Below are 18,517 nucleotides of genomic sequence, written 5' to 3' on the forward strand. Positions count from 1 at the left end.
TTCACAGGTGAAAAGATAGATAGATAGATAGATAGATAGATAGATAGATAGATAGATAGATAGATAGATAGATAGACAGATAGCTTTATTTATCCCCAAGGGGAAATTAGGTCATTGTAGCAGCAGTACAACACAATCAGAAATACAAAAATACAATCAAGAGGTAAGGGCTAATATTGATATTAAAAACAGTACAATACCCAATATGCAAACACTATACACTATATACAATATATACAATAAGATGCTTAGCAGTTCCAAAAAAAATATTAAATACTGAGCAAAATGGAACTTAGTGGATTTATAAGGTGCAAGATAAAGAGAGATAATGTGCGGTTTTAATTACAGTGATAACATTCAAATAATAAGTCATTTAAATATTTAACATGTAGGAATTTTCATTAATATGAAGAAGAAGCTTCACATGTGAATGTGACGTGAGTTTATTTAGTCACATGTAAGTGAACATTTCACACGTTAAACATCTTTTATCATTAATTCAATTACCACACGTCCTTTCACATGTGACGTCAGGTTTACAAGTGAGGATGTGAAACTGTCCTGTGGAGCAAATCTGTGGTGATTATGTTGTTTCCACATGTGATTTATGACTTAGAAGAAGAATAAAAGGAGCAGAGGAGGAGGAGGAGGAGGGGGGGGGGGGGGGGGGTTAGAAAAGGGAGAGTGTGGAGGATAGAAGAAGAAGAAAAAAGTAAGAGAAGAAGACACTAAGATGATAGAAAGAAGAGTACATGAGGAGGAGGTGGAGGAGGAGGTGGAGGAGGAGGGGGGGGGGGACTGAAAGAGATGGATGTGGAGGGGAGAGGAGAGAGGGGGCATCAGAGGGAGGAGGGGGAGACAGACTGAGGAGGAGGAGGAACAGGAAGAAGAGGAGGAAGGAGCATCAGCAGCAGGACACACACACACACACACACGGACACACACACAGACGGACGGACGGACTGTCGGCGGATCACGGAGCCTCCGCCGCCGCCTCTGAGCTGCGGCAGCCGGACACAGAAGCAGCAGACCCGGCCGCAGACACGGAGCCATGGCAGCTGAAGACAGCCGATCCACGGCCTGCACCGGCTCCAGCCTCCTGCTGCCGGTCAGCGAGATCACCAACCTGCCGCTGGACCAGGTAAGAAGCACCGGGACACGAGCCGGAGCTCCGGGGCGGGGACCGGCTGCTGTCCGTCACACACACCGCACTAAATGCGACACGCTCGGCCCGAGAGAGCAACAAACACCCGGTCGTGTGATGAGAGCGGGGCAGACCGGCGGTGCAGCGGGCGGAGGTCCAACATGGATGGAGGCCTCGAATCAGACACACAACAGACCGAGACAGCAGCCACATACAGCGAGAGAGGGAGGTGGAGGAGCACCACCAGTGTGCGTGTGTGTGTGTGTGTGTGTGTGTGTTTAATATGAAACAGTCAGCCTGTTGACAGAAGCTCTGTGTTAAAGATGAACAGCAGCTGCATCAATCAATATGAGATCAATACATCAATACATCAGCTCACAGCACAGGAGAGTACTATATGAAGCTGACAGTACTGCAGTACTTTTACTATATGAAGCTGACAGTACTGCAGTACTTTTACTATATGAAGCTGACAGTACTGCAGTACTTGTACCACATAGTCTGAGTCGTACACAGTACATACAGTAGGCTATATTACATATTGAATGGTCCACATGCTTAAAGCTAACATGCTATCAACAGGCTAGCAGGATAACAGGCTGGCAAGTGGTCCAACAAGGTACACATGCTAACCTGCTAACAAGCTAACCTGCAGTGTATGTGTGTTTCCATATAACACAGTACATTAGTGTAGTTTTACAGTAAATGTACAAAGATACTGTGGCAGTATTATAACTGTCACAGTAACATTGAGTTCCTGTAAAAACACACTTCATGTAGCTGCTGGAGAAGAATTACGGTGTACTGCCATCAATTTACTATAAAATTAAAACAATATCTTTTACAGCGTTCGTCATAGTTTGTAGTATTCACAGTTTGAGTCTAAAGACGCTAAGCTAACTGATGCTATCCACAATTTAGTCAAATGTTGGTATCTTAACTTGTGTTATTGATCAGTCTGACGCCTGTTTGAATTTAGTAAAACTCAACTCCACTGAAGGCCCCCACACACCGCCCAGACTCAAACCAACAGCCAACTGCCTTTATCCAATCACTCCGCTGCCTCTCGTCTGACCCGTTCGGCAGAAAAGTTGCAGTGAACACTCCGCTTCTACGGCTGCCAGCTCCACTGTAGCATGAATGTTCTGCGCTTGCGCGGGATGCAATAAGCCACCTTAACAGCAGGTGGCGCTGGTCTCTTTCCAGTACTCCAAAAACAGGAAATGAAGGAATGGAGTGTATAGAAAAACAAAGCGTACACACACACCGCTGTCTCGCTAGCACACCGTCAATCAGAATGGTCATACAGCTGGAACACAACCAATCAGAGAATCCAATGGCTCAGACAGCCCACCTCCTCAGATTTCGCGTGTTGAATCGGAGCAGACAACGTCCGCACGGCTCCAAAAGCTTCCAACGCAGCTGAACACACCGAACATATTTGTTCCCGACCTCGTCTGAGTCTCTCCAAACGCTTCAGACGTCCAACAGTTGGGCCGGTGTGTTCCAGGCTTTACACTGATGTTAGCATGAGGTGTCCAAAGAGCTGTTCAGCTGTCCAAAGTGAGTTACAGTGATTCATACATACATTCACACACTGATGGTGGAGGCTGCCATGCAACACCAGCACATCAGGAGCAGTCTGTGGTTCAGTTCCTTGCCCAAGGACACTTCAACATGTAGACCAGGGGAATCAAACACAAGGCTGAAAGAGTTGACCGCTGGTTGTGAACAGAACACGGAGGATCATTGGGAAAATATTTCTTTCAGTTCACACAGTAAACACAATGTTCAGTTTGTTTTTTGCCATTATTGATCCTCCATAGTTGTTCCTGTAGGTCTTTCAAAATAAAAGCAGTGTAGTGTGTTTCTAAGAAGATGGTTTGTTTGGTGTTTCCTCCTCCATCATTGGTCACAGCTCACTTTCTAATGAGCTCGTCTGTTATCGTCTGTCGATGCTCCGGCAGCAGTCACGTTCCTCCTCTGTGGAGCCAAGCGTCCGACTGTAATCGCTCAGTTTACACAGCGTTCATTATTGATGAGCGACACATCAACAAGCGTCGCCCGTCTCTCTCTACAGCTGGATCAGATGTTACTCTGCTAACACTGCAACACTACACACTGTCTGCAGAGTCCCAGACAACATCCAGCCTTTCACTGGAAACCAGTTCAACCACCTGAAACTGAACCAGTTCCCACCAAATTCTTCTGCCTGACAGGACAGACTCAGCTGAGAGTCTGAGACAAGCAGATCAGAAGCTACAAACAGGAATTGTTTGATATTTTTAAATTAAAATGACGTTATTCTTCTGCTCCACTTCATCATCTGCTCGTCAAGTTCAGTCAAGATGAGTCATTTGAGTCATCAGGTCTCAAGAGAGAACTCAGAACCTCATTGTAGGTGGATAATAAGTTCTGTTGAAGACTCATCACCCGCCTACAGTACTGAGTTCTCTCCCCACACAGCTGAACAACTGTTAACAACTGGGCTCACTTGGGCTCCCCTAGCAACCCACATGAAGGCCAGTTTAACCAACGACCAACAAGTTGCCCTGAAGACTCTAAAACTCTGAGCTCACATGTGTCTTTAACAACTCTGTAAGGACACTCCCACAACATGTAGGGACACTCCCTCAACATGTAGGGACACTCCCACAACATGTAGGGACACTCCCACAACATGTAGGGACACTCCCTCAACATGTAGGGACACTCCCACAACATGTAGGGACACTCCCTCAACATGTAGGGACACTCCCACAACATGTAGAGACACTCCCTCAACATGAAGGGACACTCCCACAACATGTAAGGACACTCCCTCAACATGTAGGGACACTCCCACAACATGTAGGGACATTCTCACAACATGTAGGGACACTCCCTCAACATGTAGGGACACTCCCATAACATGTAGGGACACTCCCTCAACATGTAGGGACACTCCCACAACATGTAGGGACACTCCCTCAACATGTAGGGACACTCCCACAACATGTAGAGACACTCCCTCAACATGTAGGGACACTCCCACAACATGTAAGGACACTCCCTCAACATGTAGGGACACTCCCATAACATGTAGGGACACTCCCTCACCATGTAGGGACACTCCCACAACACGTAGGGACACTCCCACAACATGTAGGGACACTCCCACAACATGTAGGGACACTCCCACAACACGTAGGGACACTCCCACAACATGTAGGGACACTCCCTCAACATGTAGGGACACTCCCACAACATGTAGGGACACTCCCTCAACATGTAGGGACACTCCCACAACATGTAGAGACACTCCCTCAACATGTAGGGACACTCCCACAACATGTAAGGACACTCCCTCAACATGTAGGGACACTCCCATAACATGTAGGGACACTCCCTCACCATGTAGGGACACTCCCACAACACGTAGGGACACTCCCTCAACACGTAGGGACACTCCCACAACATGTAAGGACACTCCCTCAACATGTAGGGACACTCCCATAACATGTAGGGACACTCCCTCAACATGTAGGGACACTCCCTCAACATGAAGGTACACTCCCTCAACATGTAGGGACACTCCCTCAACATGTAGGGACACTCCTCTGCTCCTCTAACTGCTGCTCCACCACTGATCAACACAGAAGAAGAAGAAGCAATTTCATTCTTCTTCACTGCTGCTGACGCTGTGTATTCAATCAGTACCTTTATTTGTCCCAAGTGGGGCAAGTTGTTTGACAGCAATAGGAGCACACAAAATACAAAAAGCAACAAATACACATAACATAATAAATAACATTATGCACAAACGTGATAAATAATGTATATAAAATATTCTGCTGGTATCAGTAATGTGATGCTGGAGGAGCAGTGGTCGCTCTCTTGGAGGAGCGGCGGTCGCTCTGCTGGAGGAGAGCCGGTCGCTCTCCTGGAGGAGCGGCGGTCGCTCTCCTGGAGGAGCGGCGGTCGCTCTGCTGGAGGAGAGCCGGTCGCTCTCCTGGAGGAGCGGCGGTCGCTCTCCTGGAGGAGCGGCGGTCGCTCTGCTGGAGGAGCGGCGGTCGCTCTCCTGGAGGAGAGCCGGTCGCTCTGCTGGAGGAGCGGCGGTCGCTCTCCTGGAGGAGCGGCGGTAGCTCTCCTGGAGGAGCGGCGGTCGCTCTGCTGGAGGAGAGCCGGTCGCTCTGCTGGAGGAGAGCCGGTCGCTCTCCTGGAGGAGCGGCGGTCGCTCTGCTGGAGGAGAGCCGGTCGCTCTCCTGGAGGAGCGGCGGTCGCTCTCCTGGAGGAGCGGCGGTCGCTCTGCTGGAGGAGCGCCGGTCGCTCTGCTGGAGGAGAGCCGGTCGCTCTCCTGGAGGAGCGGCGGTCGCTCTGCTGGAGGAGAGCCGGTCGCTCTCCTGGAGGAGTGGCGGTCGCTCTGCTGGAGGAGCGCCGGTCGCTCTGCTGGAGGAGCGCCCTGTCGCTTTGCTGGAGGAGAGCGGCGGTCGCTCTGCTGGAGGAGAGCCGGTCGCTCTCCTGGAGGAGCGCTGGTCGCTCTGCTGGATGCAGCTCGGAGCTCAGACACGGTGGATATCGGAAGCTCTACTTTTAGCAGCAGAGATGTCAGAGATGCTGCAGGGTTCAGTCACCTGCAGCAGGTAACCTCCTCCGTGTCTCTGCAGGTGAACTTCGTGGTGTGTCAGCTCTGTGCTCTGCTGTCGGCCTTCTGGTTTCGTCTCTTCCTCCATCCCAGTAAAACCAGTCCGGTCATCAGACACGTGGTGGCCACGCTGCTGGGACTCTACTTTGCTCTCTTCTGCTTCGGCTGGTGAGAAAACTGAAATCTGATTACTTAGAAGGTCAAAGTACTCAACAGCAGTACTCGAGTAAAAGTGAATGTCTTTTATTTTGTAGGTACGCCCTTCACTTCCTGGTTCAAAGTGGACTTACCTACGGCATCATGATCCTGACCGGAGTCGAACACATGCACAAGTAAGAGGAGGAGGAGGAAGCTCCTCTGACTCTCTGATCGGTGACTATGTGATGATGATGATGATGATGATGAGCAGCTCTTCCTCTGACTGCCTCTTCACTAACACTACCTGTGTTCTCAGGTACTGCCTCCTGGTGGCGCTCAGCTATCTGAGTCTGTGTCAGATCACTCGAGTCTACGTCTTTGACTACGGCATGTACTCTGCTGACTTCACAGGGTGAGTGTGTTCTGGCTGAGCTCAGGTCAGTCAGTCTGATCCAGACTTCACAGGGTGAGTGTGTTCTGGCTGAGCTCAGGTCAGTCAGTCTGATCCGGACTTTAATCCCTGCTCTGATTGTTCTGCAGCCCCATGATGGTGATCACACAGAAGATCACCAGCCTGGCGTTTGAGATCCACGACGGTAAACTTTCAGCTTGTTCATCAGTTCGACTCGTCGGATGTTCGCAGTTTGTTTTCAGTTTTGTTTCTGTCGGCAGGAATGGCTCGCAAAGAGGAACATCTGACTCCAGGACAGAAGATCCTCGCCATCAGGTCCGTTTGTGTCGCGTTTCAAATGTTTTGTTAAAGGTCTCTGAACAGGACTGCGCACTAAACTGTGTGTGTGTGTGTGTGTGTGTGTGTGTTCAGGAGGATGCCCAGTCTGTTGGAGTACTTCAGCTACAACTGTAACTTCATGGGGATTCTGGCCGGACCCACCAGCTCCTACAACGACTACATCGCCTTCATCGAGGGAGATCCCCGTCGCCATAGAGACCAGGAGGCCGACAGGAAGTCCAACAACAAGCTGAGGCAGAGCGAGCCCTCGCCAAATGTACGACACACGACCGCAGTCACTGATCAGATGATGACCAGGTTCTGGCAATCCAGACCTGTTGTCAGAGCTTTTTAAAGGTGCAGTATGTAAGATTTCAGCTGAGAAGAACTGAAAGCACCACCAGAGTGTGAAGTTTGCATGCTATCCAGCTAGCCCCGGCCCACTGCCGGTCCAAACATCGGCTCCAAGCTTGGTTCTGGACAACTAGCTGTGTGGCTAACTGAGCTAAGTAGCTAACAGCAGCCGCATATAGCAGCAGTTAGCGGTTACACTACCAATATAAATTAGACAGGCAGCCAGTTCTTACATAGTTTACCTTTACAGCTCTGAGCAGTTCTGTTGTTGCAGTGATGTAGACAAGATGTCCGCTCAGAGACCCGGCGCCGTCAGGATCCAGGATGGAGTGATGTGTGCTGTCAGTGTGGAGGAAACTCTAAGAACTTTATCTCTATGTCCGCAGACCGAGGTGGTCCGGAAAGTGGCCACCTCCTTCTTCTGCCTCTTGGTGTTTCTGTCGGTGTGTAAAGTTTTCCCCGTGGAGCGAAACATCGACGATGATTTCATCGCCAACGTGCCTGTCTACGCTCAGGTGGTCTACCTGTACCTGTCCATGCTGACCACCAGACCCAAGTACTACTTCGTGTGGACGCTCGGTGAGAGTTTAAAATACATCCTGCTTTCTTCTTTACACGTTTCGCGCTCGTGCTTCTGTCTCTTCTCTGTGTCATGTTTCCCTGCAGATAAAATAAAAGTGTGCTGAAACAGTGAAACAGTGAACTGTGACATCTGGTCTGTGTGGACCTGTGGTGGTTTAACTCCTGCAGTGTCCATAAAGCTCAACACAAACTGTGTCTGTCTCACACGTCTCCTTCTCACCTCTTCAACCTCAGCTGATGCCATCAACAACGCCGCCGGCTTCGGCTTCAACGGCTACGACGAGGACGGCTCTCCTCGCTGGGACCTCATCTCTAACCTGAGGATCCTCAACATCGAGGTCAGGACCATCAGTCGGGCTCCGGACTGTTACACACCACAGGAAGTGATCTGGAGTCCGTGTTGACCCACTGCGCTGTTAGCTGTTAGCTGTTAGCTATTAGCTCATACTTGAGTAAAGCTTATTTGTCCATCACTGTAAATGTTTTCATATGAATATCGTCCTGGTAAACACACTCCTGTCCATGTGTTCTGTTGGTTCCAGTTAGCGACCAGCTTCAAGGTTTTCCTCGACAACTGGAACATTCAGACGGCTCATTGGCTCAAAAGGTCAGAACACATTAACTGTGTTTTTCTAATCTCCAGATGTTCTGATCCAGATAAGAATCAGTTTTATCATCAGCAGGGGACTCAAATAAATAATAAACTTTACAGAGGTCTTTTAAAACACACGCTTTGGTTTTGTGAATTATTAAGATGCATTTTTATTTGGTCGGCTGCCTGTGAAGGTTGTCACAGGTAGATTGCTGCCACCTGCTGGTGGATCTCTGACAGGACAGACATCACACACACACACACACACACACACACACACACACACACACACACACTTTTTATTTTTATTTTTTCTGTTGTTCAACAGATGAAAAAACAACAAAGCTTCAAAACACAAAATGTCAACATGTTTGGTTTTCCTTTGCATCTGTTTATGAGTTGACCTCTGACCTCTCTGACCTCTGACCTCTGGTCGACAGAGTGTGTTACGAGCGATGTCCGTACCACCCGACAGCAGCCACCTTCATCCTGTCGGCCATGTGGCACGGAGCTTATCCTGGATACTACCTCACCTTCCTCACCGGCATCGTCATCACACTGGCTGCTAGAGCGGTGAGCTGTCCTCGCTAACTGCTAGCTGATAGCTTCAGAGCCCATTGACTAAATGTCAGCTGTTAGCTTAGGAGCCCTTTAGCCCTTTTAGCTAATGACCCTGCTACCTGACTGTTAGCAGTTAGCTAATGATCCACTTCTAACTGCTAGATGATGGATGAGTCCCACTGACACATTAGCATTTGAGTGACGCTCTGTATTAACATTTAAGCATTCACCATGACGAGGTTCCACAGGCCTCATGCTAACAGGCTAGCATACACTGTGTTTAGGAATCAGGGTTATGGTTAGCATGCACTATACGGAGTGTAGCCTACATTATGTTACTGATACTGTACTTTGAATAACCGCTCTGTCCTCAGGTCAGACACAACGTTCGGCCACGTTTCCTGCATTCACCCACCCACAAACTGGTCTATGATGTCATCACGTGGGCGGCCACTCAGATCGCCATCTGCTACACGGTGGTGCCTTTTGTCCTGCTGTCAGTGGGTCCATCCCTCAAGTTTTACAGGTGAGTACGTCAGGTTTAAGTCAGGTTTACTTTGTCTCTTTGACACAGTGGTAGTTCTGATATATCTGATATCTGTTTCTTAAAGCTTCAGTAAACCCGACTTGGAGACGAAACAGTTGGGTGTCAGGATGATGTGTGCTGGTCGTGCTGACTACTGTTACAAACCAAATTGCTCCTCAGGGACAATAAAACTCCCTAATCTAATCTAGTCAGACAAACATGGCCGCCTTACATCAGCTGACATCCTTCTTTAGATGTTGTGTGGAGTGAAGATTGTTGACTTGTGGTATCAGACTCGTCCTCACCTGTGCTCTGCAGGTCCTGGTATTTCGGCCTCCACATCGGCTGCATTCTGCTGGCCGTGGCCTTGCCGGTCAAACCCAGACATCTCCGCCTCAAAGACCAGCAGAAGAACCTGCTCCAGAGGAAAGTCCAGCACCACCTGGAGGATACAGCCCGCAACTGCAGCCAGAAGGAGAAGGACACATGAAACAGAGGACAGAGAACAATCATGCACCACATTTAATTTCCATTAACTTGTATAGAAGAGAGGACGAGGAGGTGAAGCGTGTCAGACAGGCCTTCTTCTTGTCGGGGGACAGAAACGAGACGCTCATGCCACCAAGTTAAAATACTGTTTTATTTGGACTCACAAAATGACAGCAGGCCCGGCTGTCAGGGGCCCGGTGAAGGGTTTCACACAGAACTTTGTGTTTACATGAAGAACAACTGCTGGGACTCAAACTTCAGTAATTAACAGGAGGAACATGTTCTGTGTGGATGGATCTGCAGCGACGGAGGATATAAATACATTTACACTCTGTAGTTGATGTGGAGCAGCTGCCTGAGCTGTCACGGCCACCTGAAGGACCGAACTGACAGTCAGACACCTGCTGACGGACGAAGGGAGGATTAAACGACAGGATGAACGGGGAGAGATTGAACGGATGATTACACGAGTACATGATTGAATAAAAGCATGTCAAAGAAAAGTCCAATGTATGAGGAGACAGACTGAGAGACTACATGAGCTGTGCATCAGTCAGCCAACGCAGACACAGACAAAGCTTCAGATGGACTTTTCTCCTCCGCCTGTCGTCATGTTATAATCTATCAACCACTGCATCACTGTATCCATAGAGACGAGTTTGGAGAAGTGCCAATGATTTTTACACTCAGTCGCCTTAGTTGTTGTGTTCTTTTACAGGAAACGTGTTGAACAGTGATGAGCAGTATTTCCTGTGGCGTGAGAGCGGTGGAGGCCGCGGTGTTTACATCAGTAGATGTCACTTTTTGTCAGATTGTTATTTGTGTCATTATGTGATTCCAGACTCGTGTTGTTTGTTGTGAGATGTGTGGAGGTTCAGCCTGAAGAGGACAAATGTCATTAAACTTTAAGAAATGAACACAAACTCTGAATTAAGAGATCCATGATGTGAACTGATACCGGGCCCACTATCCAGACCAAGTGAACCCAAAAGTCTCACCTGCTCATTTATGTTTCATTTAGAACCTAACAGGTTAGCTAACCTTGTTAAAGCTACGTGCTAGGATTGGTTTAGGTTCAATTAAAATGTTTTCTACCAGTTGTTTGTCCAGCTAATGCTTTATTTTGGAAGCTAAAGTAGTTTGGTTCAGGTTAGCTAACAACATGATGTAGAAGCTAAAACTGTTATTGTTGAGCTGTTAGCTTGGCAATTTAGTTAGTAAGTTTAGTAAAAAGTAATTAAATACATGAGTTTAACTGAAAACAGTATGGAGCAGGTTAGCTAACAGCACACTCGCAAGTAAAACAGACGCACCCAAAAAGTTTGGTTCAGTTTAGCTAATGGAAATTACATTTAGCATGTTGTAGCTAACATTTTGTTAAAGAAGCTAACCCAATTGGTTCTGGTGAGCATATTATTTAGTTTATATGTAAAACAGTCTGCTTTGGGTGAGCTAACACTTTGATTTGGAAACTAAAGCAGTTAAGACAAGTTAGCGTGCTCTTTACTGTAAAAGCTAAATCAGGTTAGTTAAAGTTCTTTAGTGGTCCAGTTAGCTGACAGAGAGAACAACGCAGCAGGTGAGCTAACAGCTGATGGTTCAGTTCCTCAGCTCAACACTCTAACTAAAAATTCTGCAGCAGCTCCTCAACCTTGTTTGTCTCCTAAACCTGATGGTGTTCGATCCAAACTCTCCAGGAGGTTTGTTTCTGTCCCTGCTGACGTCTGAGTCCAGAGACTGTTTGGGTTCAGGTCTCGTTTCTGCAGTCGTCGTCCTTCAGAAATCAGTCAGCACACATTTCTTGGTCTTATGTGTGTTTTCCTGTTTCCACATCTGTAATTTTAGCGATGTGTTTATTTCTTGAACTGTTCTGTGACCCGGTTGAGGATGTGACGGTGCTGATGAGGTTCTGGCAGTTATTGATATGATACACAACAGTTAATGTTCTCACAGTTGAACCAGCCACAGGGCCTGTCTGTAGGTTTGATATGGACGATATGTTGTTTTTTGTAAATGATGTGATTAAAACTTACATTTTTTTGACACTAACATGGCAGATGTGTTCCTCTGTGGTCGCTGGTCTTTAATGAAAATAGTTTGACGGCTCTCAGGAGTCCTGAGCTCTGTGAGGAGAAGGAGAGTGACTGATCCTGGTTCCTCAGCTGGACCTTATGGACGAGGCAAGTATCTGAGAAGTGGAGAGAATGTAGAAGTTGTTGTTCATCATGCAGGATTTGTTATGAACAATAACTCACAGAGCAGCCGGACAGGGTTCAGACAGAACTGTGAGGGTGGAGCCGGACGATAAGACCAGTCCTGCTACACTCTGCACTTTAAACCCCTGATAAACTGATCCTGGACCAGGTGGTTCCTCCTCCAACACTCTGCACTTTAAACCCTAATAAACTGACAGGTTAGCTAACCTTGTTAAAGCTATGTGCTAAGATTGGTTTGGGTTCAAATAAAATGTTTTCTACCAGTTGTTTGTCCAGCTAATGCTTAATTTTGTAAGCTAAAGAAGTTTGGTTCAGGTTAGCTAACAACAGTCTGCACTTTAAACCCTAATAAACTGATCCTGGACCGGGTGGTTCCTCCTCCAACACCCTGCTGCACTGTTCACATGTCGTCATTATTATTGTTCAGATAATAAGCCGACTGTCATGTTCAAACAGCAACACAGAACCAACCTCACTAATCAACCATTAAACCAATCAGGAGGGAACAAATAATAAAAAAATGTAAAAACTAAATCTAAATTTAGATTTAATAACCTGTTGTTAAAATTCAGTTACTGTGTTGTAACTGTATGTGTATATATATGTATACATAATATACAGTATATTATGTACATATATGTATATGCATATATGCATACATGTATACATACATACATAAATATACATATATACATACATAGATTTACATACACACATATGTATGTAAATGTTTATTTCTTTGTGTCCTTGATCAATAGAAAATGAGTTGTAATAATCATCATTAATAGAAACCATCATCATGCGCAGCTACAATGAGCATCTTTTGGAGATGAAACGATCTTTGTGTGTCGTCATTAATTAAAACAATCTTTTCTTTGAGCGGATGTTTGAAATCTTACATAGAAAACACCGGAAACAACGCCTACAAAATAAGTTGTCCACCGATCACTTTTGTAAATAGAAAAGAAAACGAAGTGAATGAGATTCATTGAGATCATCAGGAATTCGCTAGAGGACAATATGAACAGAATAATCCATATAAACACCGGTTCTGCCGTGTAAAGTGGGCTGGTTTGGTCTGTGCTTCGGCTAACACGCCCTTTAAATAAATGTACACTGCGAATGCTTTTATTCTGATAGCAGTGAACGTGTGATTTTGGCGGGCTTGACGCAGCGGCGGGCTGTGGTTGGCTGGCTTCGTGTCCGTCGGTTGTTGTTCTGATCAAGATGGCTGCTGTTGTCTCGGATGGAGAATGAGCTCCGACTGTCATCCGAACACAGGCCGAAGAAACCAGGACTAACCAGCCGAACAGACGGCACCGAAACCCGGCTGCATCCGAACCCGGAGCGCTTGAACCCGGTCTTTTCTCTTGTGAAGGTAAAAACGGTGATTTTCTTCTGGTTCTCTCCGCCAGCATCCTTCACTGACAGCCATTAATCACTGATCGACACTTGTCGCTGAATCGATTGGAATAAATGAGAGTAACGTCATCGATGATCTTAATGTTTGATTTCTATGGATTCATTCAACGACTCGTTTTAAATGAGATAGTTTAGTTTCATCGTTCACTCGGCCGAGTGTGAATCAGACTGCATGAAGGTGACCGACACACACACAACACACAACACAACACACAATACAACACACAATACACAACAGCAGGATGAATGGAGGTCGGGCTGCTGTGATGCGATATGAGACAATATCTTCATGTTAAAATGTTTATTACATGTTAATAATAAACAGGGCGTCGCCTCATCGATCATGAAGGACAATGATGAGTTATTAACTGAAGCTCAGGACACACACACACACACACACACACACACACACACACACACACACACATATATACATATACATATATATATATATGGAACAACATAATCTGTAATAAACATCTTATTATATCTTTGTTTTCACACTACTATTCATCTTTAATAATCAATAAAGATAACGAGTGTTGTGTTCAGGAATGTAACTGAGTTATATTTTATATTATGTATTACTATTTAATAGATAAACAGTCGTTACTGTCAGACCAGATTATAATCTGTGCAGCAGACACGAGGTCAGACAAGATAACATCAGAAAATATATTGTAATCTATAAAATATGATAATTCATGGTTACAAATAGCTGACAGGTCCCAAACATTTCTGTCTGATCTTAAATAACACGAACACACAAGATCATGATTATACACACACACACACACACATATATAAATGTATATATCTACATATATATATGTGTGTATATATCGTATTGATAACGATGGTTTTAAAGACCAAACTATTAATTTACTAGCAGAGAAAGTAATTATCAGATTGATCAGGAATGAAAACAAGCTGTGGTTGCAGCCCTGAACCCTGTTATTGATTTATTTGTGATATTGATTGGCCTTGTTGAGACTTCAAAAGCCAAATGAATCTTATTTAGAGCTGTGCATAAATCATCAATACGTTTTTCTGACTGATTGTTTCATCTATAAAATGTCCCGAGACAGCGTTAAGTCTCAGTTTCTGAACGTCCGATGTTTTTTAAGAGACAGAAAAGAGTGTGAGACGTGAGAGACACGGTTTCACCGCAGAGACGACTCCATAAGGTATTGATCATCAAAGTTAATGTCAGTTGATTTGAATAGATGAATGAAAATCTCCTGAGAGCTGAAGAAGTCCATTTGAGTCCTAGCAGTGCTACGACAGGCTAGACTTATCTAAACAAGACTAATCAATCAGCTGTACTGGAGATATTGATGATCAGAGTCAGCAGTACAGTCAGCAGTAAAACTTCACACTTCATTCTCAACAGAAGCTTCACAATGTAAAAACTGTACAAGTCAAAGTTCAGTGTTGTGGTTCTGCTGTATGTAAAGTCCTGCTGATGTATCTGAATGAGTCAGAGGCAGAACAACAGCGAGTGGTTTCAGAGAGAGGAGACGACGGCTGATGATCCATCAGCTGTGCATCAGTCAGCAGCCAGAACAGCTGATTGTTCCTTTAAAATGGAAAATAAAAGTCTCATCTTATCGTCCCAACGTTACGACTCAGACGTCTTTTGTCCAGCGGACCTGAAGACTCTTTGTTTACTGTACCAGCTGCTTGTCTGTAGATCAGCTGTTGGATCAATGAAGTGATTCAGTACTTTTAACGCTAATTCAAACTCCTTTCACACTTTGATGAGCTGTAACATCAGTGTTACTCTACTTTGTGTCTGACTATTAAAAAGGTCAGCCATTGTGAAGCTTAATGAAACTGTTACCATGGTGACAGCTGCTCCTCTGATTGGTGGAGTTCCCTGTTGTCTCCACGGGGCTTGTGGGTAATATCAAGTAAGATAACGAATGGGACCTTATTGATCTCTGGAGGGCAGTCGATAAAGATGAAGCGGATTGGCAGGTGGTGTTTCCATAGCAACAGTAAAGTGATATCAGCGGCGTGGCAGAGCAGAGCTGAGCCCACTTCAGACGCGTGACATTAAAGACTTGAGTCAGACTTTGAGCCGTCTGAAGGATTTAAACATCACGTCGGCTCCGTCAGACTGTCAGCAGACTTCAGCATGGAGGTCAAAGGTCATTAAATGTCAGCTGTCTGTTGAATTTGACTGCAGTAAAGAAGCCAGAATACTCTGAGACAGTCCAACAGTACACGGGTCAGTATTTCCCACACATAGATCGTACTTGGTCGTTCTGCACTAGTTGAGTTATTTTAGCATTTTATATTTGTATATTGAGACCACACAGGGCCGCTGCTCCTCTTTAAGTCTGGAGAAAACAGCAGAGCCATTCAGACGATGGTAGATGACATTAACAACGTCGTCAACACGTCGCTGTTGCTCACCTGAGAGGTAACAACCACAGCTGCTGTGAGCACTCTGAACGGACGAGACGTGCACACATCAGAGTGTTTACAGCCCAATGAGCAGTGTGTACACTGTGTACTGATGTGTGTCCTGCTGTCTCCTGCCAGTAGGGGGCGTAGTGACAGAAAGCAGACATGGACACCACCACGTCCATCAAGATGACCACTCTGGCCATCCAGAACCTCTTCAGCTACGTGGAGGAGGAGAACCTGGCTGCTCTCAAAGCTCACCTGGACCGCTTCAAGGAGGTGGACGGACGCAGCGACGTACGTACACCTCCACGCCTGATGTATCACTCTTCAGAGGATCAGTTCAGAAGTCTGCCTGAGTTTTAGTCATTTTTAATCAACCACATTCCTCTTACTTTGAGTCTGGACACCATGTCTTTATTATTTACTGTATTTATATTTATATTATTATTTCTACCTTGAATTTAATAGAATTCATATTATTTGTTTCTAAAACTGTGAATTTTTTATTTAACAACAAGACGTCCTGACAGGATCCTTTCTTTTTTCTTTATGCTACACTCTGCACCAGTTTGGGATTTGTAATTATTTTTGGGATGTGTTGTTCCGTTAATTGTTCTCAGCATTGGTATTTATTCTTTATTCTGTAGTATTGATTGTTCATGCGTGTTTTTGTGTTTGCGTACAGAACGGTCAGACTCCTCTCATGCTGGCGGCGGAGCAGGGCAGCCTGGAGATCGTCCAGGAGCTCGTCAGGAGAGGAGCCGACGTCAACCTGGACGACGTGGTGAGCCACGTTTAATCAACATTGTTATTGACTTTGTATCGACATGTTGATAATAATACCTCAGGCTCAGTATATGTACAGTTTATATATATATATATGTGTATATATATATATATATATATGTGTGTGTATATGTATGCATACATATATACATATATATACACATATATATGTATATATGTGTATATATATGTATGTATTTTTACTTTGTGTATTCTGTTTCCCTCAGAGAATTTAAATTACCTCTCAGCTTCCTCTCTGAACCAGTTCACCTTGGATGCTGTGGTTGCTAGGAGACAGACTGAGTTAAATGCTTGTTTCCATGGTAACATTTCTGTGTGTGTGTGTCTGTGTGTGTGTGTGTGTGTGTGTGTGTGTGTGTGTGGTCAGGACTGCTGGTCGGCTCTGATCTCTGCAGCCAAAGAAGGTCATGTGGACGTGGTGAAGGAGCTGCTGGAGAACAGCGCCTACATCGAGCACAGAGACATGGTGGGTGAGCTAAGCCTCATGGGAAATGTAGTAGAGCGGGCCATATCACCTGTAGCCAAATATCACAGTAAACTTCATATGGATTATTGAATAGATATCATTATTACAAAGGAAATAATGAATCATAGGTTCTGTTGTGGTGATCAAAGTAAGCTTTATTATTTGTCTGATAAATTATTATTTATTTCACCGACTCCACACATGAACACTGAGGACTGTACAGTCATGTTCACAGTTTAAATCTATACGAACAAATGAATTAATGAAATCAAAAAATGTTTGTGTGTGTGTGTGTGTGTGTGTGTGTGTGTGTGTGTGTGTGTGTGTGTGTGTGTGTCCATCAGGGAGGCTGGACGGCTCTGATGTGGGCAGCTTACAAAGGTCGTGTGGACGTCACCGAGCTGCTGCTGGAGCACGGAGCGAACCCCAACACTACAGGACAGGTAACACACACACAGTATATATGTATATAAATATATACTGACAACTGTCAACAATATCAAGTCATTTAATATATATACATACACATGAATAAATGTAATGAAGCCCCTGAGCAACTGACACCTCCTGTGTGTGCGTCTCACAGCAGTACAGTGTGTATCCCATCATCTGGGCTGCAGGACGAGGACACGCCGACATCGTCAAAGTGCTGCTGAACAACGGGGCGAAAGTCAACTGTTCTGACAAGGTGAAGGAAGACTTCAACACACATGTGGATGTTCAGGTTGGACTTATTGACCTTGAAACCTCAAGAAAGGATTTTGAAATGGAAAAGAAGGTTTGGTCCTCCCCCAGAGTGTAACAGAGCTGCTGTCCTGGTGTCTCTTAAAGAATCAAAGTGACATAATGAGAATTATATAAGAATAATTGTCCCCTCTGGTATGAACACAAACTGATATTCATCAGCTTTCATTCACTTCTTTATTTTGACTGCTGGACAGTCAGTGTTGTTGTGTTTGTGTACGTCGGCCTTATGATGTGCCAGACGTCAGATCTACACACCGTTGCTTTAACACTCTCCTGAAGAGGAGAGCACTCTGTGAGGACGCAGGCCTCCATCAGCTTCTGTACCATCTGAGAATACAGTTGTCAGCTGGTTTGAGTTGTCTGATCATCAGACTGAATCTCATGTCTGTTGTGTTGCTGCAGATGTTTTCAGACCAACTGAACTCAAACAGCTGACTGCATTTCTGACGCTGACCTTCTTCTTCTGTGTATTGTCATGTGACAGTACGGGACCACTCCTCTGATCTGGGCGTCCAGGAAAGGACACTTTGACTGTGTGATGCATCTGCTGGAGAACGGAGCCGACGTCGACCAGGAGGGGGCGGTAAGGCCAACACCAACTGTGTCTCTGAACTGTGGCTGCTGCTTCATCACTGAAGTGTAAAAACAACCAACAACCGTCTGTTCAGTGACTGTACGATGATGTAGGTGATGAGGTGTCTGTC

At 45.5% G+C, this 18,517-nt stretch overlaps 2 protein-coding genes across 7 annotated transcripts in view; both read left to right on the top strand.

The window, feature by feature from the left end:
• Positions 1-859: 859 nt before the first annotated feature.
• On the top strand, positions 860-11,789 carry mboat2b (membrane bound O-acyltransferase domain containing 2b). The gene is made up of 13 exons (XM_030405619.1): positions 860-1,141; positions 5,791-5,936; positions 6,023-6,100; positions 6,223-6,318; positions 6,447-6,502; positions 6,579-6,633; positions 6,730-6,913; positions 7,377-7,569; positions 7,807-7,910; positions 8,115-8,179; positions 8,605-8,737; positions 9,100-9,251; positions 9,570-11,789. Exons 1-13 carry the CDS (start codon positions 1,052-1,054, stop codon positions 9,739-9,741), a joined length of 1,524 nt encoding a protein of 507 aa, XP_030261479.1. The 5' UTR covers positions 860-1,051; the 3' UTR covers positions 9,742-11,789.
• Positions 11,790-13,124: 1,335 nt separating this feature from the next.
• The window catches only part of kidins220b (kinase D-interacting substrate 220b), a 29,811-nt gene continuing 24,418 nt past the window's right edge, over positions 13,125-18,517 (top strand). For 5 of the 6 annotated variants that reach the window (XM_030405613.1, XM_030405615.1, XM_030405616.1 and 2 more), the window contains exons 1-7: positions 13,125-13,334; positions 15,929-16,087; positions 16,479-16,577; positions 16,968-17,066; positions 17,411-17,509; positions 17,653-17,754; positions 18,298-18,396. In XM_030405613.1, the coding sequence (XP_030261473.1) occupies positions 15,956-16,087; positions 16,479-16,577; positions 16,968-17,066; positions 17,411-17,509; positions 17,653-17,754; positions 18,298-18,396 (630 nt within the window). In that variant the 5' untranslated portion in view covers positions 13,125-13,334; positions 15,929-15,955. The remainder of the gene's footprint in view (positions 13,335-15,928; positions 16,088-16,478; positions 16,578-16,967; positions 17,067-17,410; positions 17,510-17,652; positions 17,755-18,297; positions 18,397-18,517) is intronic. The other variant, XM_030405614.1, reaches the window with a different exon arrangement.

The sequence above is a fragment of the Sparus aurata genome, chromosome 22, assembly GCF_900880675.1.
Source record: "Sparus aurata chromosome 22, fSpaAur1.1, whole genome shotgun sequence".
Classification (NCBI taxonomy): domain Eukaryota; kingdom Metazoa; phylum Chordata; class Actinopteri; order Spariformes; family Sparidae; genus Sparus; species Sparus aurata.